The sequence below is a fragment of the Amia ocellicauda genome, chromosome 15 (genome assembly GCF_036373705.1).
Source record: "Amia ocellicauda isolate fAmiCal2 chromosome 15, fAmiCal2.hap1, whole genome shotgun sequence".
In the NCBI taxonomy this organism is placed as follows: domain Eukaryota; kingdom Metazoa; phylum Chordata; class Actinopteri; order Amiiformes; family Amiidae; genus Amia; species Amia ocellicauda.
Window position 1 is genome coordinate 20,496,902 of NC_089864.1, and position 26,962 is coordinate 20,523,863.

General features: G+C 36.1%; 1 protein-coding gene across 1 annotated transcript in view; it reads left to right on the forward strand.

Annotated features, from left to right (window-relative positions):
• The first annotated feature begins 18,570 nt into the window (after positions 1–18,570).
• frmd4a (FERM domain containing 4A) overlaps positions 18,571–26,962 on the forward strand; it is a 150,464-nt gene continuing 142,072 nt past the window's right edge. Inside the window, exon 1 of the mRNA XM_066723725.1 lies at positions 18,571–18,877. Coding sequence (XP_066579822.1) covers positions 18,845–18,877 — 33 coding nt within the window. The 5' untranslated portion in view covers positions 18,571–18,844. The remainder of the gene's footprint in view (positions 18,878–26,962) is intronic.

Consider the following 26,962-nt stretch of genomic DNA (forward strand, 5'->3'; position numbering starts at 1 on the left):
CTGTGGTGGTACGCAATAACTATACGTTTTCTGAAAGGAGCGAAAATCATGAAATGCATGCCTAATAAATTTTAGGAGTAGTTCATGAAATGTCATACAGTGTTTTGGAATTTGTGTGCCTTTATAAATCAATGTGAAATGAGTATGCAGTGTCACAACCTTTTCTCTCCATTAATACATTATTTTTGGCCTCCTTGTAATATGTAGTGTTAGTAGGAACGCCTCTGTTAACATAAGTATGCTCTGCAGAAATTGTGGCAAAAAATCAATAGGCTGCAGTCAAGGCAGAGTTTCAATATTAGTTAAAGCCTGCAAGCAGCCAGCAGACAAAAATGCAATAAAATTGATTTTCTTGTAATTGTGCATGAAGGTTATAGACTGCTTTAGCTCTTTTAAATATTCTCCAAGGCTTCAACAACAAAGCAAAAGACAAAAATCATAAACAAATACAGCAAAAATAATTAAACACAGTGTCATTATATGCAGTGCTTTGTGTCTTAGGCCTGGAGCAAATTGCAACTTTTTCCCTACCTGTAATTTGCAAATTACAAACTTGTACCTTTATCATAGTTTCATTTATTATCAGGAGCCATTTATAAAACACAAAAACAAAAAACACAGTGAGTTTGTAATTTAGGATTTGCGGTTAGGTTTTGATTTGGTTTAGGCCTTAGTCACAACCATGGGCAGATTGTATTTGTTATATTTTATCTGAAGGCTTTCCCTTCTAAAGTGTTTATCATTGGTTGGTCATTTAAACCTGTCAAGTATCCAAGCATCTGACTGCTAAACAAATTACAGTTGGTTTTCCTCCTGCTGGATGCTAATGGAATCACTAAAATGGGTTAAGACTGTGGAAAATTAATGTTTAGAAAATGCAGGGGTCATTTTTAATAATTTTCTGATTTTGTACTGATGGAACCGCATATGACAAGGACTGGTCTCCTTCCAACATTAATAAACAGAGATGGTAGACCGGAGTAGTTTTAGGATTGACACAATTAAATTCAGAATTAAAAAAGTTATCCCATTAGAAAGCTCACTGCACCCCATCTAGAATGGGAGGCTAAGGAAAAACAAAGGTGAATATTTTCTTTATAGTAATTTATCCACCTCAAAAACATACATCCTGAAAACGAGCCAACTTTAGCAGTTTGTTTGTTTTTCATCCAAAGTCAGCGTACATTTGATTAGTGATCCCTCGACGCACATCAAAAGTGGTTTGTGAAATTTTAGATTCCAAATTTGAAAGTACAACTCCCTTTTCTATGAATGATTATATCTTTATTTATTAGTATGTAAATCTGTGTCTCTGCGGACAGTATCACGCTTTGAAAAACTTTGCACTGTCCTATTTAACTCAATAAATACCTGCTTTTCCAAATTGATTGTGTCTTTGTATGTTTTAATACTTAAATAGTAATACTAGATTTTGACAGAATTTGAGTAATATTAGCTACAGTTTTCCGAGATCTCTGGCCTTTTCTCATGAATCAGGTTTGTAATGATGATGGAAGATCTTGTGTTTGCTACCAGATTAGCAGTGTACATACATAGCTCCCCCAGTACAACTGCCCGTGTGAATTTAATGGAATCTAAAGTGCTTTATTTAATTTCTATAACAATTACTAAGCACTACTAAGATCTACTGCAAATGATAAAAATTAGCCTTATCTTGATTGGGTCCAGCCTGCCATTTCTGAATCGTCCAGAAACCTCCTGAGAGAGAGAGATCAATAATGTTACTAGGTGAATGCTTGTGAAATAAGTGGAGGCTCTAGGAAGTATGTAATATGTGCAAAGGACCTGACATATCTGTATATCCAAGAGCAAGCTTAGTATAGCTTAGCAAGCTTTGGCCTGTGTATAGACAGCCCTGTCTATATTTACAGCTTCTTAAAAATATATGTAATTGGAGAAACTTAGATAAACATGTAAACACAGTGTTTGTTGTCATTTTCTTAAAGAGGAAACCTCTGTTCGCTGATCAAGAGATGATATTTGAACAGCTATTATTACGCTCCAGAGAAGTTTCACCATAGGTACAGATTCCAGAATACCTAGTAGAGTTCAGTGTCCTATATTGATATATTTTGCAGTGTATTTTCAAGACGGCAGGCTACAACTTTGTCTGAAATGTACCATGGAGTCTTGAAAGGAGGCTGATGCAAAATGCTAGCTAACCCTATGTGAAATATATCTATAATTCATAGTCTGGAAAATGGATCACAAGTGAAATACAATTACAAGAGAATGAGGCCTACAGCCCTGTGTGAGATGTATTCTCAGAGCCCAGAAAAGTTCCTGAACAGAAGGTGGGTTAGAACTTTGAAATTGTGCTGTTAACATGTATAGAATATTGACTATATTTCCTATGAATAAAATCTATGCATCATTCAAATATATTTTTCTGAACTACTAGTAATAATTTAACAATATTGCTACTTCAGAATAGCAGTTGATGGATGCTTAAAACAGTCTAATGAAACACAAATTGTAACTCCAGTGAACTTAATTATCAGCCTAATCTAAATGAAGTATAAAGATGCAAAGAATTTGATGAACATTCACATTTCCAGTTAAGATATATTGGGTCTTGTTTGGTTGTTCAGCAGGTTCGATTAACACAGTACAGAAAATCACTATAAGAAATATTTACACAGATCCTGCCTTGAAAAAAGTGCTTGTTTTATACATCTTTCGATTCTTTTTTTTTTCATAATAAAGTTTCGGATATGACTCTTCATTGTATGAAACCCCACCTAGTGGCTCATGGACTTATTGCATCATTACTATTTTTGTTCTCTAAATGCAGTATTACATTGTCTGTAAATATATTATTCTGAACAATAAATCGTTTGGAAAACTATGTGTAAGGTGTGTCTAAGGTGTGTAATCTTTAAAGGAAAGTATCTCCAGACATTTTGTTATGGAACTTACAACTTAAATTTAACTTTGTGATCTTAAATTATAAGCAGGGAACAAATACACATATTGAAGGTTGAAGTGTTTTCTTTAATGGACTTTAATAAGCAGTCCATGCAGTTTGTCATATATTGTTCCCCATATGAATGATATTTTACTTTGGTTTTAAACTCTAGGCAAAAACCATCCTAGTTCCATTTTACTGCTCAGGATGTTTGCTAGATTGTACATACATCACCATCAACATCTGGAGTAGTTGAAGGGAAACTCCAGAAACATTTTTCACTCTTAGCACTGACTGATACTGAAGGATCAGCATGCACTGCAATTTAAAGTTTTAAGGTTTTGGCTTCCAGGCAATATTTATTAAGGCAAAATAGGTAAGATAATTGGATTCAGATGAACAAACAGAGGGGCAGCTGAAAACTAAATAGGCCAATTAAAAATTATATTTAATCTTAGGTCTGCCAGGAGTTTTTGGCCAATGTCCAGACTGGAGTCTGAATGTCAGCAGAAAGAAATGCTGCCTGTTCAGTCTGGGGTCTTTAAAGGACAAAGGTGTGATTAAATATGTATTTTGATAATTATATAAATTACAACAGGTCAAATAAATAGTGCACCTTTAAACTTTATATGTGTGGCCTTTACACTGCATTATTATACTTCCACTACACTGGTGGTGGTGTTGTTATACAGTATTGTTGTTGTTCTTATTATACAATATTTCAAGTTTTATTCCTCACCCTTAAATTAAGTTGTATTTTTCCAGTGGCAGCTGACAATATTAAAGTCGCATCTCTGTGTTGAATTATATTCACCATGTTACTTTCAACTTGAAACTGAAGAACACAATTTCCAGTAAATTATAGGACTGGATTGCACATAATAACCACGTGCATCTGTATATTGAAATAATTCCCTGTATTATCTAATTATATGAAGCAGAATCATCCTACTACCTGCAAGCTCTGCTCACTAAAGGCATGCAGGGCCTCTACTGACTTTTATCTTTTATGAAGCATCTTCAGTATATTTCAGAAGTGTCATATATTCATATCTAAGCCGTGTTTATTGATCTTCCGTACTCCTGTTTCCTGTTGCCTGCCCTGTTGCTTGCAGTGCACACTTGAAGTAGGAAGCTCTGCCAAGTAGGCCTGGCTGTTTTATCAGATATAGCTAGGCACACTCCTTTACATGCAAAAAGAAAAGAACCCAAAACACAAAAAATTGAATTTTCAGAAAAAGTGTATTCTATTTGAAATAATTCAATGACGGTGCATGTAGTGAGAGTTACTTTTGTGCAAATGCCTCATAAATACAACTGGTTCATAAGCTGGTGTTTGTAAGTGAATAAAAGTAGAGGCTGTCTTTATATTTATTACCATGCTAAAGTGGCTCCTTGTTTAATATTCTCTATCGCTCACCGTACTGTATGTGCTATAAATACCACTTCTGACCCACTGTCTCTTTTCAAGGCTCGGCACACCTGGACGCCCTGAGAGCCATGCGTCTTCATTATTGCACAATACGTCTACCACAATTAAGCTGATTGACTCTGTACGTGTAATCAGAGTTGGAATTTTAAATATATTCAAATTTAAAATCACAACTTGACAGTTCCATGTTCTAGCCTGGGGTACTAATGAAAACTTAATAACGTTAAACAGCAGGACAGAAATGTGTCTTTCTAATTAGAAATAGTTCATGAACATCAAAAAATCACGTGAATCTTTGAAAATATATTTATTCTAGAGAAACCCTCATGATCCCAAATTAGCAGTGACTTGTTTTATTTCATTAGGTAATTTGATGTAGGTTTAGGTTTGTTTTAGAATGTTTCAAAAGTCCAATGATTTATTGGACTACATTGTAGAAGCACATGTAGGCATTTTATTGTTCATTTTATAACATTGGATAACAACTGAATTAATTATTTGAATAAATCCATTTGAAATGTTATCGTCTTAATTGCTGGAAATCAATGATCAGAGAAGATGAATGTTTGCAATTTGGATAAAGTATGATGTTCAAATCAAAATAGAAGATGTGTTTTCATTTTGTAAGGAATGCACACGATTTGGTAAAGATTGAAGCTGAATCTTTTAGTGTCAAATGTATTGTCTTTGAAGAACTAAACATTACTGGATACTTAGACATTAATACAGACCATTAATCTAAACCACAGTCCCATTTCTGTGTATTTGTATGGAAATCTAATAAAAATTCAATCAGTTTGTACAGATTTTTTTTATTTCTCTCTTCAGTATGAAGTATGAGAAATGTGAGTATTGATCAACACCTATATTGAACTTATCCAAATAATTAAAATTGCCATATAAGGGACCTGTGTGTACAGTGGCTATAGGATGTATTCAGCCCTTTGGACGTTTTCACATTTTGTTGTTACATCCTGAAAAGTACACAACCTACTTCACACCTTCAATATGGGGAAAAAATGGGAGGGTTGGGAAAACCAATCAATGAAAAAATTAAATCTGAAGTTTTCATTAGATAAGTATTCATCCCCTTTGCTATGACACTCCTAAATAAGTTCAGGTGCAACCAGTTGCCTTCAGAATGCACAGAGTAAATTGAATGGAGTCTAACTTTGTGTAATAAAAGTGGTTCACGTGATTTCAGATTAGACACACCTGTTTCTGTGAGGTCCCACAGTTAGGTTTTGCATTCAAAGCAAAGATGAAGACCAAGGATCTTTCAAAACCGCTCCAGGGTAAAGTTGTGGAAAGGCACAGATCAGGGGAGGGGAATACAAAGATGTCAAAGGCATTGGATGTCCCTTGGAGCACAGTCAAGTCAATCATTAAGAAGTGTAAGGTATACGGCACCACCCAGAATCTGCCTAGAGCAGCCATCCTCCCAAACTGAGCAGCTGTGTAAGAAGGGCATTGGTCAGAGAAGCCATCAAGAGGCCAATGACAACTACAGAGATCTACAGCGTTCCATGGCTGAGATGGGAGAAAGTGTCCATGAGTCAACAGTAGCTCAGATCCGATGTCGGATGAAACGAACATTGATTGAGAATTATGTATTGATTTTGTATACGACTCTGGTGTACATTTAAATTATTATAGTCTGGCAGAAGTTTGACAAAAATGCATGTGGTTGACATACACATTTGAATAGGATTTATTTACTTAATTTAAAAACAATTGAATCCATTTGTACATCAGTGATGATCCATTTCCCTGTTATGTGTCATTTAATTTCCATTTAAGTAGTACTCTTGTTTACCTCCTTAATGTATTCATTGCATTATCTGTCTCCTATTGTTATTCTGAGCCTACCACCTACCATGCTTCTATGAATCAACAACCAGAGTTGTATTGTTTTTCTGTGTAAAGGGTTCAAGATTCACAAGACTTTACATTTGACATACAAAGATAGTTTCCTATTCACAATCATATGTAATTGTCTGCAAGCATCCCAGGACGTTATCTCGTTGCTTTATTTCACACCATTTATTTTCTGTTAATAAAATATAATCACATAAGTGAACTATTCTAGCTATTTGTAGTTTAATCGAATTGCACAAATTATTTGAATAGGTTCCATTAGTATTCATATCCATTTCTTTCCAGTCAAATGTATTGCAAATCTTTTCCTAGGTGTAATTGTGTATCGCTGGGAGAATACGACCATTCTAACCTGAAAATCTGTCAATAAAATCTTTGAAGCAACATGTCAGCAATTTAGGGTTTTCAGATAGAACTTCATTCATAATACACTGGGTATTTCACTTGTGTGCCACACCAAACAAATATTCACAGACAAGTATATTTGTTGGTTAGAATTAAACACTAATAAACTACTAACACTGTATATACAGTATGCATGATTTTGTACTGCGTTAAAGGCTTTATACAATGTATAATTACCATGTTATTAAAATTCTACTATAATGTACTAAACAAATAAGGTTTCATATATTCACTTTACATTGAATTATTTTACAGTTGAAGAAAATAATATTAAAGAAACAAAATATTTGCCTCTACTTTATGCATATTCACCATTCAGGATTATAAATATTTTTCTTATTATAATCCTGTCACAAAAAACATCCCTTTGTTTGTTTGCTTGTTTAATTCTACTGCAGATCTTGTTTGAGAGAAATAAGCATGCAGGAATACACGCCCTTGTATATATTCTTTGATTGCAAATCACTTCTATAGCAAACAGGAATAAGCCATTGCATTTTTAGCAGGGCATAAATTGCTGACAGTTTTATGCTAGCTGTCAGCAGTTAGGCTTCATGAAAATAAATGTGGCTGCATTTCATTGTGCTGGTACAAATTCTATAAGGTAAAATATATTTCCTGTCTATTGCAGTTTATAATAACAATAGAGTGATTCTACATGGAGTTTTTTTTTTTTTTTTCTTTCCCATGTGTGAATGGGATGTTTGTTGCTTAAAAGAAACAGAAGCAATCTGACCAGCACTATCAAATGCAGAATGCAGTTCCTTATAAATTATGCTTTCCTATAGAACACTTAATGTGCATTCATATATTTTCATGTTTTCAATACTAAAAAAGAAATCCTTGACTGGGCATTGTTATATTATTTCTATATAAGACTATAAGAACTACATGTTCTATGTATAGATATGTAAGTATCTGAATTATTGCTTGACATAATTCAGTTTATATTATATGTATGTTTTGTAAGGCAGCGCTTGGGTATACATTTCTTATGAAATAATCGGAAGAGCATAAAATTAACAGTGTTAATGCTATTGAACCATAACCAATTCCAATATAATTTTTATTTTACAGTCTCATTTATTAGCCTCTTTATATCAGTGTTATATCAAGCAGAACTTGATGATGCTGGACACTACACCTCCCTGAACTCAGATATAAAGCATACATGACAAAACTAATGGCTATGAGGTGCAGATAGATCTTCTGAAGTAAATAATCAGAACAAGTCATAATAAAATTGGCCTCATATAAAATTGCAAATGTTTTTTATTGTATTGTTTCTATAATTATGTATATATTATCATAGTAGTATTTTACGATTTCCCAAAGTCTTGAATCGTGTTTTTTTCATACTACAATGTATGCTTTGCTTGCACACCTTTGGAAAAAGTAAATTAATCATGTTTGGGTGGAGAAAATAGTATGATCAGATTGGAAGTACATGTTTGAGAAATACCCACTGGCAAGGATGGCATTACTGCATTTGTGTGGCTCTGCTGAATGATTGCAGAGAAGCTGCTGTCAGTGTTAAGTACTTCCAAAATCTCTTGAGCTGTCTCAGGGGACAGCAAAAAAAACACCACATTTGCAAATTCTCCTGGGACTCAACCAAGAGACATTTCTCAGCTCTATTTACATCCTCAGTAGACGACATGCATTTTTTTCTTTTAGATACCAAGGTGTAGAAGGTGTTATATTAAGATGTTAACCTTTTACTTGGCAGTCTGCTTGCATTACCGATGAAAACAGGATGTTTTATTACTTATCATTGTTGGGTAATTGGCCTTTAATCACACTTTATTCATACATGCTCAGCTGAAAATTAACCAAATTTAAGTTCTCCAATCCATACAGGTAATTATATTATGACAATTAACTGAACTAAAGAGGGTCAAGTCCTTGTGGCATTCAGTTAAGCTAGGGTTTCCTTCAGCCTACGAGTCAGTCTTCCACTTAAGTGACAGCAGCTTGGCCCTGTCACAGAGCAGCAAGGGTCAAATTGTTTGATGAAGTGTTCATATCACACATTTATGAAGGTTTCCTCATGCAGAGAAATTCAATAAAAGCTATTTAAATACCGCTTCTTCTACTCCTCCTTGCAAGATTTGTGCATGTGTGTAAAGATTCACAGCCATTATGTCTAATCATACAGGTATTTCAAGCATACAGTCTTTCTTTATGCGATATTTGTGAAATTGCTAAAAGAACATTGGTAAGAAATGTAATAAATAAGATGAAACAATCATAGGTATTTCATTGGTACCTCATTGGTACAGTTCCTCCAAGTAACCTCTAGGCAAGGACAGGCTAATTTCTTGAGAAATCGATAAAGATCTTATGAGATTTGAGGTAAACAGACATTTGTATTTTAAGTATTATTAATGGGGCAAATGCCTAATTTTCTGTTTTCGTGTATTAAGATGACATTCAATAGATAAGACCCACTCAAAAGGTTAAAAAAGTTTAGTGAATGTGGATCTGTATTGGAACAATTTATACCAGCATTACATTTGCTCGATTTAGCTGATGTTAAAAAGCTCCTTTTCTAATAACCATTGCCCTGGATTAGGATTTGTGATCCTGAGATACTGGGATTTTTGGAGGCTCATCAATGCTATCTGTTTGTACATTTTCTTTCCTGATGCATGAAGTCAACAGCAACAAGAAGCACCAATAATCAAACACCAACCTTTCACCTGCTGAACATTTTTATGGTAAATTGATACTCCGGGACTATAGCATCACTCCTTTCTTTATAAAAAATACAATAAATTAAATATCTGAATAACCTACACAATGTATTTGTATGCCCTAGTCCTAGTTTTAGGATTATTCCAGTCCAGATACTGAGAAATCATTATAGTTAAGTTTTAAATATCAAATAACTTGTACATGCATGCTGGGAAAGAAAATATAAATCGGCAGCTCTTACTCTATTTTGCTTTCTTCTTTCTTCTTTTTTAATCCCTTGTTTATCCAAAGCATTCTCCTGTTGACGACATAGCATGGAAGATTTGTTTGATCTTAAAATAAAAAAAATTAAAAAGCTTCCTCAGTCACAGAATACTTTAGGGACTTCAATTGTTCCTGCTGTATCTGTGATCAAACATATTACTGTAAACGCTTTTGCTTTGTTCTCTGGAGTTGTGGATTGTTTTTCCGGAGATGTGTAATGAGAAACTAGGATTGTATTTATAGAAGAGACAGAGGTCAGTAGCTTCACATTGAGGTTTCAGGCGTTGTACTTTATTTTCTTTTTCACTCTTCATTTACATCTGTATATCTTGAAAGTGTCTCTAGAAAGTGTCCTGGGTAATGGACCCAATGCACATGTTTCTCGCTGGCTTTTTACCAAAGAAAAGTACAGATATCTGCAATTCCTAATATGGATTGGGGGTGTTTATCCCAAGCCTAATATAGGGACAAGTTATCATAGTAGACAACAGATTGTAAGCTTCAGTACTCAGGGACTGCTACACATTTTCTAATTAAGGTTAAAGCAAGAGTTGATTTTGGCGTAGAAACTTAGGTTAAGTTTCCAGGCTAAGGCTAGGGTTATGGTTAAGCCATGGTAAGTGTTAACACAGACCAGGAATAAGTCTAGGATTAATCTAAGAAAATAAAAAGCTTAACAAGGACCATTGAGGACTATAAGAAAGGACAAGGTTGCTTGTTGACATATTTCAAAGCATTGTCTTTGCGATCGGTCTGATAAATCAGGAGTAAATCAACCAGTGTAATATAATTGAAGATACTCAAATAATAATCATTATTAGTTGTAATTATAACACGATGTGATCATTTAACAAACACTATGTATTTTTTCATTCGTCTTTACCTCATGTCAAGTCCTTGTACATCATTGATGTAGTTTTTTGGCTTCAACCCAGTACTTCAAAGAATAGTATAGCCTTATTACATTGGTGTGCAGATCTGAAAGATGTTGGTGTACTGGGAAATACAATTGTATTCCATGTGTGAATTTCAACAATAAAAATATAACTGACAACATATACCTTAATAAACAGGGTGTTTTTGAAAATGTATTCCTGATAGCATAAAACAATGAAATCTGTGAGTTATCCAGGATGCACTGATACATTCCTCTGACACATTTGAACATCAAAACAGAGTAGGTTAAGAAGAGAAAAAAACAACATGAGGAATGGGATTGTGCAGACCCAGAGTAGGTTAGAACCCCTGCCACGTCCCGCCCATGAACCACAACATCATTTGCTATTGATTTTATATCTTCTGCCAGTTTTCCAGTTAGACATGTTCATTCCAATAGCTCTCCACCTCTGAAAATGACCACTTATCCCTTTTTGCAAACTTATTTGATTCCAAAACTGTCAATCATGTGTAGGTGCAATCATTTGACTACCCATAAACCAGGGTTGCGCATTTCCTGTCCTGCAGGGCTGCAGTCCAGCAATGTTTATAAGTCTCTGTGAATCGTCATCACTTCCACTAAGAAGTGGAAAGCATTGTTAAATGGGTTCAATTATGCAAATTATAAGCTAGTTAATTAAAAACAACAACCAGTAACAAAAACAACAACAACTCAGAACAGGGTTGACCTTTCAGTCAGTCTTTGGTACAGTCATCCTATTTGATTATATTATTGAATGAAGCTTACATTACTCAGAGAATTAAACAGTTGGTTGTACCCATATCCAATGAGGGACGTATTTCCTAAGCCTATTGGATTACTCCTGCCTTATTGTTGTAACTGACATCATACAGGGCTTATTGGAACCATACATTAATAGGATGTATATCAAAATAGACATAGTGGCCTCCTCTACTCTATTGCATTTCTTATGATTCTCACTTAAACCATTTTCCAATGCAAACAACTGCACATAGCCCATGTACATGCTAATACAAATACTTATATATTTGTTTTACAATATTATGTGAAAAAGTATCTATTTTTATTGCCTAGTTGTTCAACCACATTGATATTGTAACAATACCATACAACATATTGGAAAAGATCACTTACAATGAATAGGGATCAAATAAATAAAACAATCAACTGAAATCCAAAACATCCCAGTTGTGCTATGCCAATATAAGGCTTTACATGGTTGTGTGATTTCACAGACACTGTTTTTTTTTAGCAGGGCTTGAGATGAAAAAGACACTCAAGTCTCAATCAACTGGAACGCACAGCCCGTGCGAGCTTCACAAGGAGTGGGCGCAGATCCTTTTTATATGAAAAATAACATTGTTGCTATCAGGACTTTCTTGGTTCAATGAACAACAACAAAAAAATCCCGTGGGTAGCACTTTGAAAATCATGTGGGTGATGAATTGAACTTCATTCATGTGGTCAGGCACGAGTATGTACACAGGCAAGCTCTATGTGCTGGCAAGGTTTATGAAGTTGAAAAATGCAGTAGGTGGATGATAGTAACTCGCCTGATCATTGAAGAACAATGACCGACTGAGCGCCAATGAAAGAAGCAAGTTGTGCAGTTTGATTGCAAAACCCTGAAGTACCTTTTCTCACTCTAAAATAAATGACTGGTTCCCGTGTCATATTTACACCAGGAGGACAGCAGATCTAAAGATACAAACACAGCTTTTTCATTGCTTCTTCCAGTTCTGTTTTTCAGTGGCTGTCATCTTATCATCAGTGTGACATATAGCTTGACTAAGCTACAAATAAATACAATTATGAATAAAAAGGGGATTGAAGTAGCACTTCACGTCGGGAAAGAAGGTTGTTTACTCTATCAGCTGCATTTCAAAGAGGGATTCTGATGGTTTCTTGTTTGTTTTATAAATAGGAATGCTCCATATGTTTAAAAAAAAAAACACATATTTCCCATTCAGTTGTTGAAGACACCGCTTTTCTTTATAATCTGGGCCTTCACTCTTTATCTTCTGAGCTGGGACTCCACCTGCTGTGATTACATTATATCCAGTGCTCCTGGAAGTCATTATGTTAGTGAAACTGGAGGTGACATTGTAGAAAACATGTATTTTTCAACACCATTTCCCTGTGTTTATTTATAAACCCTCTGTGTTACGAATGTAATTCTGTAGACTTCATCAGACTCCATACAACTACAACTACAACAACTGCACCAACAAGATATCAAAGGATAGAAGCATTTAAGAACACAGGATAGTTCTCCTAAGTCATATCCTTGGACAATAATTCACATTTATTTATGATTAAACAATTTTAAGAAATTCTATGCTCTAAAGAATGATGGAAATTAGACATTATTTATGAACGATTAAGTATTAATTACTGTGCCACTTGCGTACACTGTCAAGCAGGTTCCTCTGTTCTCTGCTGGCGAGTTATGCTGTTATTGTTGGGTTTCTCTTTTGCTCAGATTTTTCAGTGTTTCGCAGATTCTGTTGTGTCAAGCAGCCGGCTTATCTGACTCTGCAGAAGCACTCGGCTAATCTTTTCCCTTTCTGGCGCGCTCCCGTCACGTTTCCCAGCACGCTGATTGTAGTAAGTGTGGGAGAGCGGCATATGTAGGTTTCCATTAACAATACCAAGGCCTCCGTTAGTGGGATTCTAATACAAAATGCACTGCTTTACATTTGCAAATCAAACACTTCTTCAAGTAGTACAGTGGAATGATTGTATTGAGATGAGGGCCTCCTTTCATGCTGAAGAATTCATGTTTATATTTAGCTTTGTGTTTTCTTTGCCTTTGCTGGATATATAGGTGTTTTGTTTAACCCTTTAATGGGTTTCTGGCCCCAGAATTGAATACCAATGAATTATTGAAAAGTGCCTTAAAATGCAATCATCTATATAACAGCTTCCATTACCTTCAGCAGGGTCCAATAAATGCATCTGTGAACGTCCCCTTTCATGTTTTATGATTGCATGGTATTTGTTTGCAAATTTGCTTTCTTACATTCTGTATAGATTTTGATAGAGCTTTTTCAGAAAACACAGAGTGCATTTAAAGATTTATCACTGGACATAGATTTGTGAACTAGTACACAGGGATATAATTTTTTACTCAGTTTGAGAAAATTGTAAAAAAAAAAAAAAAAAGATATATGTTGACATAAGCAATGTCAGGTCCAAATTATTAAAACTGTCAAGTCAACATGAGAAGCATTGCGGTCAATTATAATGTTTAATAAGTCCTTTCTTTGCTAAAGAGGCTGACACAAGTGATTAATAAAGAAAAACTCAATGCTGACATTGACAGATTTGAGTATGCACATATATTTCATCAATACTTGCAGCTGCACAGTATGCGTGTTTCTTTGTGAACCAGTAGCTGTGTCTGATTAGCTTCCATGTTTAAGACGAGTATTGGAATTTGTGAGGGGAGTTGCCAAAGACTATTGATCCAGTTGCACCATTGTTCAGTTTTGATGTCTGTGTAAGCCCAGTGTGAAATTGATTATGTTCTTGTACTACAGAATATTGGAGGCCTAAATCAATGCATTCATTAATGTGTACCGGTGGTAATTATACTAAGTTTTGAGTGCAGGATTCAGTGCTTTATAAATGAGTGTGTCCAGATATTCAGCTCTGTCTGTGTATGTGTGTGTTCGCATGGCGTGCCTTGAAGGGTGGTGCTTGTGAAAAACAACAGATATTTAGGAGCTGTCATCAGGTCATAAATGTCTGGATTCACTGCAGTCGGCTTTGGGCAAGGGTATGATCTCTGTTCTCTCAATGCATGATTCCAGCCATAAATCTGTAAGCATGTACAGATGTATATGCTATAAATACATACAGCATCAGACTGTTCAAAGTGTTTTATTATTATAATTTATTATTATTTTGTTTGTTATTATATCTTAATTACATCATGAATTATAGTCTTGCACAAAATTAAAACTTCAACCCACCTGCCAATCACAAGTTAAAAACGCGGTGCATTGATATTGAGTTTGTATTCAGTAGAAGGGAGAATTCTCTGTCTAACAAAATATGCTAAGAAGCATTGGAATGATTGTTTACATTATGATTCATGCTTGTCAGGTGGATCTAGGGTTTAATTTGATCTGGGAAGTGGTATCTTCATGGGGAGGGAAGTCTTTTAAGCTTCTAGTAAAATCATTATAAAAAAGGCAAACAAAAACTAAGAAATAAGACAAAAGGTCTGCTTCCTTATATACTGTCTATTGCTGTGAATGCTTTGTTAACCTGGAACAAATAACAATGACAGTTTAATTATTCTTAAACAACCTCTGTCATGAATAAATATTTAGTTAATCTATACATTGTAAGATGCATTCGTTGGCTTTCTTGCGCTGGTTTTAATTGTTGTCTGTAATCTCGAGTCACCGTGAATAACGCGCAATCACTGAGCACCTTGAGCTACTGCCTCAATGCAAAATCACATAATTGAATAACAAATTCCCTTTAAGTAGGTCAACCGCGGGAATATAGGAAAAATCAGCAGCTCCTTATTAATTTGCAAATTATCTGGTTCATTTCAAAAAGCATTTAGCCCAGTCATTTTTAAAGCGTAAACATTTGTTTGAAATGCTACTGCGGCTTGGAAATTGTTTTGTGTGGGATTTGTGGATGGAATTGGAAAACAAAAATAACAGAATTTCGGACATAGTCTTAATTGTTTAACATTAAACAACAAAACAGTAACTACTACTACTAATAATAATTATAATAGTAAATTAGTACCCTCTGTATTGTATATATTGAAAGTGCTAAACATATTACAATATTTCACATGTATACTGCTGCTAATTTGCCTTTTTAATTTGCTCAAATCAGAAAGCAAAATCCAGAGAGGAGAAAAGAATTGTGCATCAGAAAGTGGGGGAAGAAATAAGAGATTTAAAATGTGTGTTGTCTGCAGTGTTACTAAGGAGACAGATGAGTTCAAAGGTTTTATAATGGCCTTAGCGATTCGCTTTGTACTGGGGTTCCCATGGCAACAGTGTGATGCTGCCTTTTGTGGAGCTGTTGGTGTGGACGGTCATGTGGATGCTGCGCTCAGCGCTGGTAAAAAAAGAACAGCTGATCTCGTCCTAATAAGCACTGTGGCAGTTTTAAGTCATTACAGGCACTTCTGCAAAGGATTAATTCCTGTTTTTAGACCACATCCCAGTTTGTAACCAATGTCGAAGGTGTCCTAATCCGGTGTGTGCAAAACAGGCCGCATTTCAGCAAAGCAGGGCTAGAACACTTAGTCATTCGTTTAATGGAAAATGTATTCTGCTTTTTTATGCTATTTTTTCCTGTTTACAAAAAATCCTTCAAGATGTCAGAAAACAAAATGTATCCTAAAACGTTTTAGAATTTCGTTCTTTATTTTTCCAGACCCAGTATTCCCACCCATTTCTTAGCTTGCCTTCTCATTTGGTTAAGTCTCCCAGTAACAGCAGGTCAGTGTCAGTCGGTTTGACGAAGGGGGTTTTCTGGTGTCACCTCAACCATCACATGCTCCACCAACACGTTATCTGTAGACGCCCCCTCTTTCCATAACGCCTTTCTGTCTCGTACAACAAGTCAAAAGCAGATGGTGCATTTATTGTCAAATGACAGCTGAATGACAGCCCCTGTCTGGACATTAACGATCCCCTGGTACTTGTCAAACCACAGCATGGGTTTTGACCCCGGAGCCCCAATTGATTTCCCTGAAGCCTCACCCATGGTGGAAGTCATAGCCCTTTTTGAAAAGAGAAACCCGAGGCCTCATATATGCAGCCCTAGGTTGGGGAAGGATGTCTCTTACTTCCTCCATTTTAACAATAGTCAGTGCTACTGTAGATTCACCTTTTACTTCTCTTAGCCCAGTTACAGTTTTGTTATTGTTCGTGAGAGAGAGCAGTGTTTTCGGAAGTGAATGTGTTTTAATATCTTTGTACTTTCAAACTAATTTTCTCTTGACCTCAGTATTACAAAGCAGCATCATGCTCTGTTTGGTACGTGTGAGAGCCAGACATTGTGGTTTACCAATAAGTAGAGTTACATTTCTTAATGGGAAATTAATTTTGGTTATTTATATTCCCACAAACTGAACTTATTTTGAAGATGAAGACAAGCAAGAGGCTGTCCAAAAATCTATAATCCTGAGATATTATTAAGCACCCACTTATTATGTAGAAAAAAAATATATATTAAAAATGATAAGTACATCTTATATACATAATTATAATAGTCAGTTCTGAGTAACATTTAGGATATATAATTCGTAGATGTATAAAAGGTTATGTTATCTCTTTCAGTGTTTATTTTACTTTATAATTTAATTGAATGTAGCTTCAAATCTTTTTAAAGGGACACTAAATGTGACAACTAATAGTTGACCACAGGACAAACACCGATGGGGTCTGGAGGCTGTACCCCACATCCCAAATCACTCTGAGAAGTTAGTGCCCATGATTTAGGGGAGAACCCTTTGTACAAACACATATATCTTTATGAAACATAATTACATCATAAATAAAACCACTTGGCACCACACTGACAAAATCCAATGAATAATTAATTTTAGTCATAAACCGAAAAACAGAAGCACAGAATCTGCAGTTTCCTTGTTTTCGTGTAGTCTAGAATTTAGCCGCTGGAATGTCAGTCAGTGTAGGAGGTGGAGGAATGCTAAAAGGGCTAAAATCTCCACTCACAACGGCTTCCATGTCAATATTTCTCCGTTCTTCTCCCAGGAATAACACCGACTTTATTTATGGGGCCATTCTCCATTCATTTAATAAGTGGCGGCTTTTCTAAACCTATTTGAGCTGTGTATTTGTTTCGGGATGTATGGCTTCCGAAGCCAGCTTGAAGTTCCCCCAGTGGGCACCTTGTGAGGAAAATTGCTGCCTAAATTGGAAGTGCTACAGGCAGGAGAGAAGGTTAAAGTTAATAAGATGAGGCATGGGGACACAATGGCGCTATAATAAGGTTTGGATCTCCTAATTTCCAAGGCGGATTATGTGAGAGGGCGCTTTCTAATCATAAAAACCCACCACCTCGGAGAAGAGAGAGATATTAAAGGTGGCCCTTCTAGAGTCACATGGCCTCCTGTTCCACTCAACATCTGGATCTTAACAAGCCTCTTAAGCCTTTTAACTGTCTTCCCTCCGTTGCCCAGATGTAGGAAGTGATGGAGCAATCGCAACCCCGGCGCTTGTTATGTGCAGACAGACTTTGTGAAGAAAAGTGCGTCTGACATTATGGTAATTTCTCGGTTAACACAGAATCAGGGATAAAACTCAGGGGAGAAGGTACAGAGAGGCATCCTTGGGATATCTCTGCTTTATGTGACAGCTGTTCACAGGAATCTGCATAGTACCACTGCGGGTGGAATATCTTATCATGTAATAGACCTGATGACTGCAACTGGAATTGAAGCTGTGCTCGTTATACATTTTTCTGTTCCATATGCTGCCATGCGTCTGTACTGATGATTTTAATAGAATTATTTCCCCTCCTGTTTACTGTAAAAGACATTTAAGAGGATTTCTGCTAATACCCTGACACTTCCTTGGACTTTTTATAAACCAGTGTTAAAGGACAGCTTTTTGCATGCAGTAATCTGTCTCTTTTGAACATTTTTTTTCTTCTTCTGCAAAGACGAAGATGCTTTTGAATTTGGTCACTTTTTCTTCCTGAGCGGGATTTCACGAATCATCTGGGCTTAATGGATTAACAACAGGAGTGCCATAAATATCTGCATCGGGGTGACTAATGACAGACTTTGAATGCGTTTGTAAAATGCGGGTGAGAAGCACATAATTTCAGGCTGGGGGGACAATGAGTCATGCCCAGTTCAAGGAGAGAATAAAGAGATCAGATTGCGTTGAATGAAAGTCACCTTTTGTTTAAAAAAAAAAAGAACAATTGAGCCCAGTGAGGGAGCACCTTCCCCTCCTGCCTCTGTGACCCAATCGCAGGGGTTTTGGACGAGGGAGCCCTCTCCCCTCGCTGCTGTTGAATGAGCTGCGCAGAGGCAGGGATCGTTTGTCAGTGAGCAGGGAACAAACATAGCTGGGGGCAGAATATGCAGAGAGAAGCACAGAGGACGGCTCCAGCAGGAGCGTTGTGCTGTGGCTGTACGGGGGATTTAAGTTAGGCAGATTGTGTGTGTGTGTACGGCACATGCTAATGAAGGAGACCGTGGAGAGGGCTTTTTCTTAACCGTGTCATGGTTCTGTTTGTGTGGGGATGCTTGTAAAAGAGGCTCATAAAGGATACTAAAGTCTGGAATGAAAAAGAAGCCAAAATGGAAGGACTTCTCTCTCCAATGAGAACGAAGGTAGGTAATCAAAATTTTTTAAACAAGAAACAGAGAACTTAAGACTTTCATTGCTGCCAGGGGTAACTGAGAAAAATGCTTGAGAATAGGGGATGGGTTTTGTTTGCCCAGATATGGCAGTTTGGAAACATCAGATTTGTCACAGAAGGGCTTGAGGAGTTAGTGGGAAAAAACAAACAAACATGATTGTCTTTTATTTTATTGTATTTGTGTGCAGTAGCAGGTGCCTAAAGAAAGAGCACAGCTTCCTATGTAAATGCCTCTGTGTGCAGTTGAGACATAGGTTAACCCCAGGAAGCTTGAAAAATTGCTGGAAGCTTTTTGTTTCCATTTTTACCATAGTCACATTTATGTTTTAAATGAGAGATGGAAAAGGGGTTTTGTTAGAGGAATAAAAAATATGTGAAATTAAAGCTGCTTCAAAAATTCCCTCCAGTACTTTTTTTTCTACTTTAGTGACAGGCAATCCCTTTGATACAGTATTGTAATGTCACATATGCCTAAATATCAGTGCCCTAAAGAATGGAGGTACAGAATTTCATATTATTTCATCAGAGATAGAAGTGTACTTGCTATTTTATAGAGCTGTGTGAAGTTCCAAGGGATTGTGCTTATCTCCAGCATACTTCTTTACAAAATCAAGTTTATTAGCTTATGAATGTTAAACCTTTGCCTCCTGTGTTGTCTCTGTCACAGTAAAGGCATTTTGTATTTGACCAAGTTAGACTATTTAAGAAATTGTGTTATTGGAATCCACACAATTAAGAAATGACAAATTGTAAAGCATTGGACTTTAATGCTGCAATAAATATGTAAAGTATGTGTCTATGTCCAAGGCGACAAATATGCTTTGGTGGCCAGATAAAATGTGATTTTAATGTTGTCATTATAGTTGCGAGAATCTCTCACCGGTCTGCCTGTGTGGATTTTCGGATGATTAATGTGCTGGGAGCTTTGCAATGTGCGGTGACGTCCTCTGCCAGGCTTTGTGACTGTATGGTTAAAAATGTCTCTGGAGAGATGGGGATAATTTAACTCGTTAAGAGCTGGGTGTCATTGTAGCAATAGGCTCTGTTCAAGACTGTGTGCTTTTGTCAAACACAGTTGCATGCTAGTATACTGCAAGAATCCATTAATCATCACCCTTATTATTATTATTATTATTATTAGTAGTAGTAGTAGTAGTAGTAGTAGTAGTAGTAGTAGTAGTAGTAGTAGTAGTAATATTATATGGTAATAATATTGGAAGGACAAAATAGGAGCCAGTAACAATGTTGCCAATGCCCAATATTCAAATATCAGACTCTGCTTTGCTTTTTTGTAAATAGGGTTGATGCTCATAGTGGTAGCATTGGATAAACTTTGAAACAGCATGAGAATCACTTCACTTTGTGCCTCGTAGGTCTCAATTGTGGACACTAAGAGTGGAAAAGAATAAGGATATTTAGTTCCCTTAACTAAATTTGCCTGAGCAGCTTAAACCTTTTAACCCCCGTGGTTGGGAGCAAAAGGTGCCCTGGACTGTCTCAGGATAATAACTAGCTGGAGGGCACAGCTTGATTGCAGTGTTTGTGATTTGGTGCTTTTGTACTGGTCTGCAACCAGAGGGGGCTGAAATTATTACATTAGCTGGGATTTATAAGGTTAATCCTTATTTGATGACCTTATGGAATTGTCACACATGGTTTCACTGATATGAACTGATTTGAGAGTTGCTTTTTGGTAAGCTAATCTAAATATAGTAATTGGCTTTTCTCTGGCTATCTAGTGATCTATTAAGCAGGCACTAATGTTTGTCAAACACTCACGGAATACCTGACATAGCCTTATCGGTGTGCAGCGCATGCAAAATACATATCTGCAAGTATTTTGTGCTCCTAATGGACTTCAAGACACTTCTTAACTAAGCTGAAATGCAGGTGCTTTAAGCCTTTCCAAATAGTGGAATACAAATACCAGGATGAACTGGTCATATGAAATGACTGCTGACATTTAGCTTTAGAAAGGAACAGAATGAAAATATATGTTGGTGAAACACATCTATAAGAGAAATTTCCCTCCGGAGTCCTGTTAAAAAGGCAGTAGTAGATGGATTTTTAAAATGTATGTCAATAAAATGTATATGTCATGACCTTCTTTGGAATTAATGTATGGTACTTGCAGTGCATCTGAAAAATTTCACAGCGCTTCACTTTTTCCACATTTTGTGATGTTACAGCCTTATTCCAAAATGGATTACATTCATTATTTTCCTCAAAATTCTACAAACAATACCCCATAATGACAACTTGAAAGAAGTTTGTTTGAAATCTTTGCAAATTTATTAAAAATAAAAAACATAAAAAGCACATGTACATAAGTATTCACAGCCTTTGCCATGACACTCAAAATTGAGCTCAGGTGCATCCTGTTTCCACTGATCATCCTTGAGATGTTTCTACAACTTGATTGGAGTCCACCTGTGGTAAAATCAGTTGATTGGACATGATTTGGAAAGGCACACACCTGTCTGTATAAGGTCCCACAGTTAACAGTGCATGTCAGAGCACAAACCAAGTCCAAAGAATTGTCTGTAGACCTCCGAGACAGGATTGTATCGAGGCACAGATCTGGGGAAGGGTACAGAAAAATGTCTGCAGCATTGAAGGTCCCAATGAGCACAGTGGCCTCCATCATCCGTAAATGGAAGAAGTTTGGAAGCACCAGGACTCTTCCTAGAGCTGGCCGCCCGGCCAAACTCAGTGATCGGGGGAGAAGGGCCTTAGTCAGGGAGGTGACCAAGAACCCGATAGTCACTCTGACAGATAACAAAGGAGTGGCTACAGGACAACTCTGTGAATGTGCTTGAGTGGCCCAGCCAGAGCCCAGACTTGAACCTGACTGAACATCTCTGGAGAGATTTGAAAATGGCTGTACACCAACGCTCCCCATCCAACCTGATGGAGCTTGAGAGGTCCTGCAAAGAAGAATGGGAGAAACTGCCCAAAAAATGGGGTTGCCAAGCTTGTAGCATCGTACTCCAAAAGACTTGAGGCTGTAATTGGTGCCAAAGGCTGTGAATACTTATGTACATGTGCTTTTTTAATTTTTAATTTTTAATACATTTGCAAAGATTTCAAACGAACTTCTTTCAAGTTGTCATTATGGGGTATTGTTTGTAGAATTTTGAGGAAAATAATTTAATCAATTTTGGAATAAGGCTGTAACATAACAAAATGTGGAAAAAGTGAAGCGCTGTGAATACTTTCCGGATGCACTGTACATGTACACACTCACGTAAAGCTGTAGAAGTTATTAGCACAGGATCTGAAAAGCGGAATTTGAGAAAACCAATACAAAATTCCAAATGTAATTAACATTTACAAATAAATGCATAATACTCCATTGGCAGTATTCCCAGTACTGGGATAGTGCCTGTAAATATGTTTAAACTTTTTTTGGATTTCCACAACTTCTCACAACGGTAATTTAAGTTTGTCGTGTTTGTTTTTGCTTAGTCCTCTTGCATGCCTTGATCCCTGCAGTGTCTGGTCTACATTGTCCATGTAGTGGTGCTGCTTTTCCCTGTCAGGACACTCCTTCACCTGTCATGTTCTCAAACTCCCACGTGGTGATAAATGTCTGATTTTGTTATTTAATTTTATGTAGAAATTTGCATTGGGATAATAGTTTGGCCTGACGGTTAGCTAACATATTCAGCTGTGCTTTGAGGCTGATAGCAGGACAACCTTGAGCACAAAGGGTCCAATTTCAAGGGCTCATTCCTCATTCATTAATTTTGTTGAATAGTGCAATATATGAAGGTCTTCTGCATTTTGTTATTCCACATTTGCAACACATGTGTAACTAGGAGGAATGCGTTTTTCCTTTTATTTTACAAACATTCTGAAGATTTCCTTGTGTAAAGTTTAAAAAGAATGAAACCTTATGTCTGCGGTGAAGTTGAATGTTGTTTGATCTTCTTTAAACAGTTTTCCAGTAATAAGTCAATGAGAATAGTGAGAAAATATGTTTTGTGAACTAATTCAAACTTTACGAAGACTTAACACCTAGACCTCTAATAGAGACATTTCAACCTCTACACATCATCCACTTTTTACCTTGACCTCATGCTTGCTGAGGGAATATTGTAATTCCTTAAAGAAGGAAAACATTTCAATACCTCTCAGTTTTACAGAATGTGAGATTTCATTGACAGATTTCTTTAGTGCCAGTTTATCTCTACAAATAATTGAATTATACACTTATACATCAATGCAGTGGGGTCAGTTATTTAAATGTGCTAAATGGAATGCAATACATTTTATGAGACGATCAAATTTAAAGATGAATAAGCACTAGGTTTTTTTGTTCATAAAAAATATATTATATACTGACATGATCTTGAATAACAATACAACATTGCATTTTTATTGATCTAATCTGGGGATTGTGTATAGATATATTATTTGTATGATTGGTCGACTGTATTAGTGGTAATTACAGGCTGACAGAAATAGAATAGATATAACTATTAATTATACATAAAAAGGAAATTGCATTTTTCCACATAGTGTAATAGACTTCGCTGGATTAAATCATGGGTGTTAATGCATTTATACCTTGGGATTTGCATAATTGCCTAATAAATATGAATGTTACTACCACAATGCAAAGCTCGGTAGTGATAAACAAGGTTGATGTTGTTTCAGTAAGATTAAGTCTGTAGATTAGATTAATGTCTGGTTTTAACTTTATCCTGGCTCGTTTACAGCTAAACCAAACTGTACAACAGAGTCAGTGCACATGTTTTGGAACTGTTTAAGTTGTTTATATGCCAATCAAAAGAGGATGGCGGGTTTGCAAAATAATTGTACACAAAAAGTGTAGTATAGGATTTGATATTTGTGCTTGCTAACTGGTTTTAATTTGCTGCGACCTTCATTTTCATAAATCGAGACTAAGGAAAATGTTTTCATAACGTGATGTAAAGATGGTAGTTTAAATAGATGGTATAATTCCTCTCTTCTTTCATAATGCATTCAGTCTGGTTCTTACTTGTGACTTGCAGCATGACTGATATGTAAATTCTCATTCTTAGGTTTAATTGTCTCTTGGTGGACATTTTAATTAAATAATGGAAATGTAATGTATTCAGATTAGCAATCTAAGCACTGAGTACACTGTGAAATGGATGTCTTACTGAAGAGCTTGTCTTATTTTATGTATATTGGCTATGTAACACATTGAAAATGACTAATCCAATCTTTCCATACACATATATATATATATATATATATATATATATATATATATATATAATATATATATATCATTTAATGTAATAACTTCAAATACCTTTGATTACATATAATAAACCCTCTGGGAGCCAATCAAGTATGCAACATACTTCATTAAAATCAGACGACACAAAGATTAGCCTACATTTCTATAAGCAAACGCGAACAAAGACCAGTGAGTTTTATTTGAGCTTCCACTGATCCTGGGAATCTGGTCACATGATCAGTTACTTTCAGATCAAGTCTGTTCTTGTCTATAGGTGTGTCTTACAGCCAATGGGGTTTCAGTGCTATAAAAGTTTATGATGAAATTTAGCTCTTATTTATCCTGGGGGCTCAAATATATAGGAGGAATGGTTATCTGAATTCTGCCTTACAAAGCAGACAGGGTTTTAATATTTATTGCAAATAGGGCAACCTAATGTGATGAAACATAACATGTTACAATTGAAATCCATTTTACCACCTGCAAAAATACATACATAAACCATTAAACATTAAAAAAAAGATTAGGTTACATTTTCTATCAAGATGATTGTGAATATATATATAAATTTATTTATAATAAATTGAATCCTTTTAATTAATCTAATCATTCTACATTTAGCTAGCAATATTTAAACATATTTTGTTACTGAAAAATAGCACATCATGTCTCATTTTTGTTGTTGCTGCTGTTGTATTCCCACTAATTTAGCAGCACACACCTTGTATTTAACCACACAACCCCGGGCTATCTACACATTACTCTCAACGGTCCATTCAGAGCTCAGTTCGACTAAGTTTTTGTTAGATCCTGCTGTGCGTTGTTCTGATTTGGGCTTCTTTCCAAAGGGAAAAATAAACCTTTCAGAACTTATTTCACAGCTGAAGTGAACCACCTTTACAGAATCTGGACAAGAGCCATTTTCATCAAGTCCCCCATCCTCTGCCGTAGGGCACAATTACAGAAAGCAGACACGGTTTGAATATGAAAAGAGTTCTTCTGAGAGAATACTGACCACACTGTTAATGACAGGAGACTTTTAAGATGTATAATGGTGTCTTCTGAATAATTCCAGATGGAATTATGTGTTACAGTGATAGAATCATGTGTCTGAATGGTGGTTACAATGCCTTCTATGAACATCAGTTGTTTGTTTTCCTGCACACTACTGGAGAATTTAAAGGTAACGGTTTAGGATATATCTCTAACATCGGCTTTTTTTCTTGACGGAATGATAAACCTTATGTTCCAATAGTTTTTAAATTGTCTTACACTGAATTTCTGTATGCATGTAATCACATGATTATTGTTTAAAGTAAATATATTGCGATACTAACATTTCTTATGTCAGACAGACAGAAGTATGATTATTGTTGAAAGTATAGTAATGTGTTCTTTGCATTAACATACCTCAATTTACATTGTAATCTATAGCATGCTTGAATATAACCAAAATACATTAGCTACACAGTATTTTCTTTCAGTACAAGCTCTTCAAAATTGTTCTGTCTCTATGTGGTCAGTTATTGTCAGAAACAATCTTTTGTAATAAAATAGTGACAGTTGGTAATATTTATTTCTTAAAGTAGATTCCTCAGATAAATTAAAAGTGCAAAGGAAATTCCTACAGGGATATCCTGTAAACATGTACTCTAAGAATAATAGTACCAGTATCAGTGCAGAATCACTAGCTACTTAATCCCCTCAAGGCCTGGATTTACATCTGGCTTAGGTGGTGTGACCAGATGGCTCCATTATCACTGGACAGACTGAAACAGGGAAGCTTTTACAACCTCCACAGCAATGCACTGCAGTACTCAACATACAGTATGATGTCTACTGTAAAACCTGGGCCAGTGGTCCCACACATTCAGGTCAAAAGGAAAGTCAGGTGGTTTCAGCTGAGATTTGCAGCTGAACTGCAGACACATCACCATAAGTATACCCACATAGCAGCATAGCTTAGTCATTGCACTGACAGACATAAAAACACAGCCAAGTCAAGAAGTGATTGGACACGCTGGAGACAGTTACAAACCTAGCTTACACTTCAGCTGCCAGCACTAAATGTGCTCAGCAGATTGATGGAAGTCTGAAGCTTTCCTTGATGTTAGACAAAATCCTTTGATGAGCACTAAAATAATGGTTCCCCCCCAAAACAGCATCTTTACTGCAGCTTGCCAGCTCCTGTGACTGCCTCCATAAATCTATTGAGAGGCCAGAGATTATAAATGACTACAGGTGTGCTACAGTGTACCAGAAAATAAAAAGGAAAAATGAAACCAGTAATATTATCAGCTATAAGGAGTTAAAGGTTTCTCTCGAAAACAAATAGATCCCATTGTCCTGGTACAATAAACAGTGTAAATAATAAACACAGACGGCGTACTCTGATGCGGAGCTGTCATTCTTCACAGCAAGGGTCACACGTTGGATGGATTATCTGAGACAAAACAGATAGAGTATAGCAAGTGAAAGGCAATCTTCTTTCATTTTATGGTACAATGTGATACTAAATCACCCTGATGGGATTATTGCCTCCAATATCATGTTGTTCATTTACAGGAAAGCATTCTGTATCAATAAAATAAATGAAAGTGCTTCAGATGATGGAGGGGCTGAAACTTTGGGTCGTTTCATGCTGCACAGTGCGTGCTTTGGGTAAAGAGTCCTTTTTCTCAACGATCAAGTGGTTAAATCAAGGCACTGAACGAGGGAATGTTTTGCCTGCACACCACAAACAGGGTCTTATAGACTAGAGGGTAATTGAATGTAATTTTCTTGTCCTTGTCACCAGAAACACCTGAAACAAACCATAAT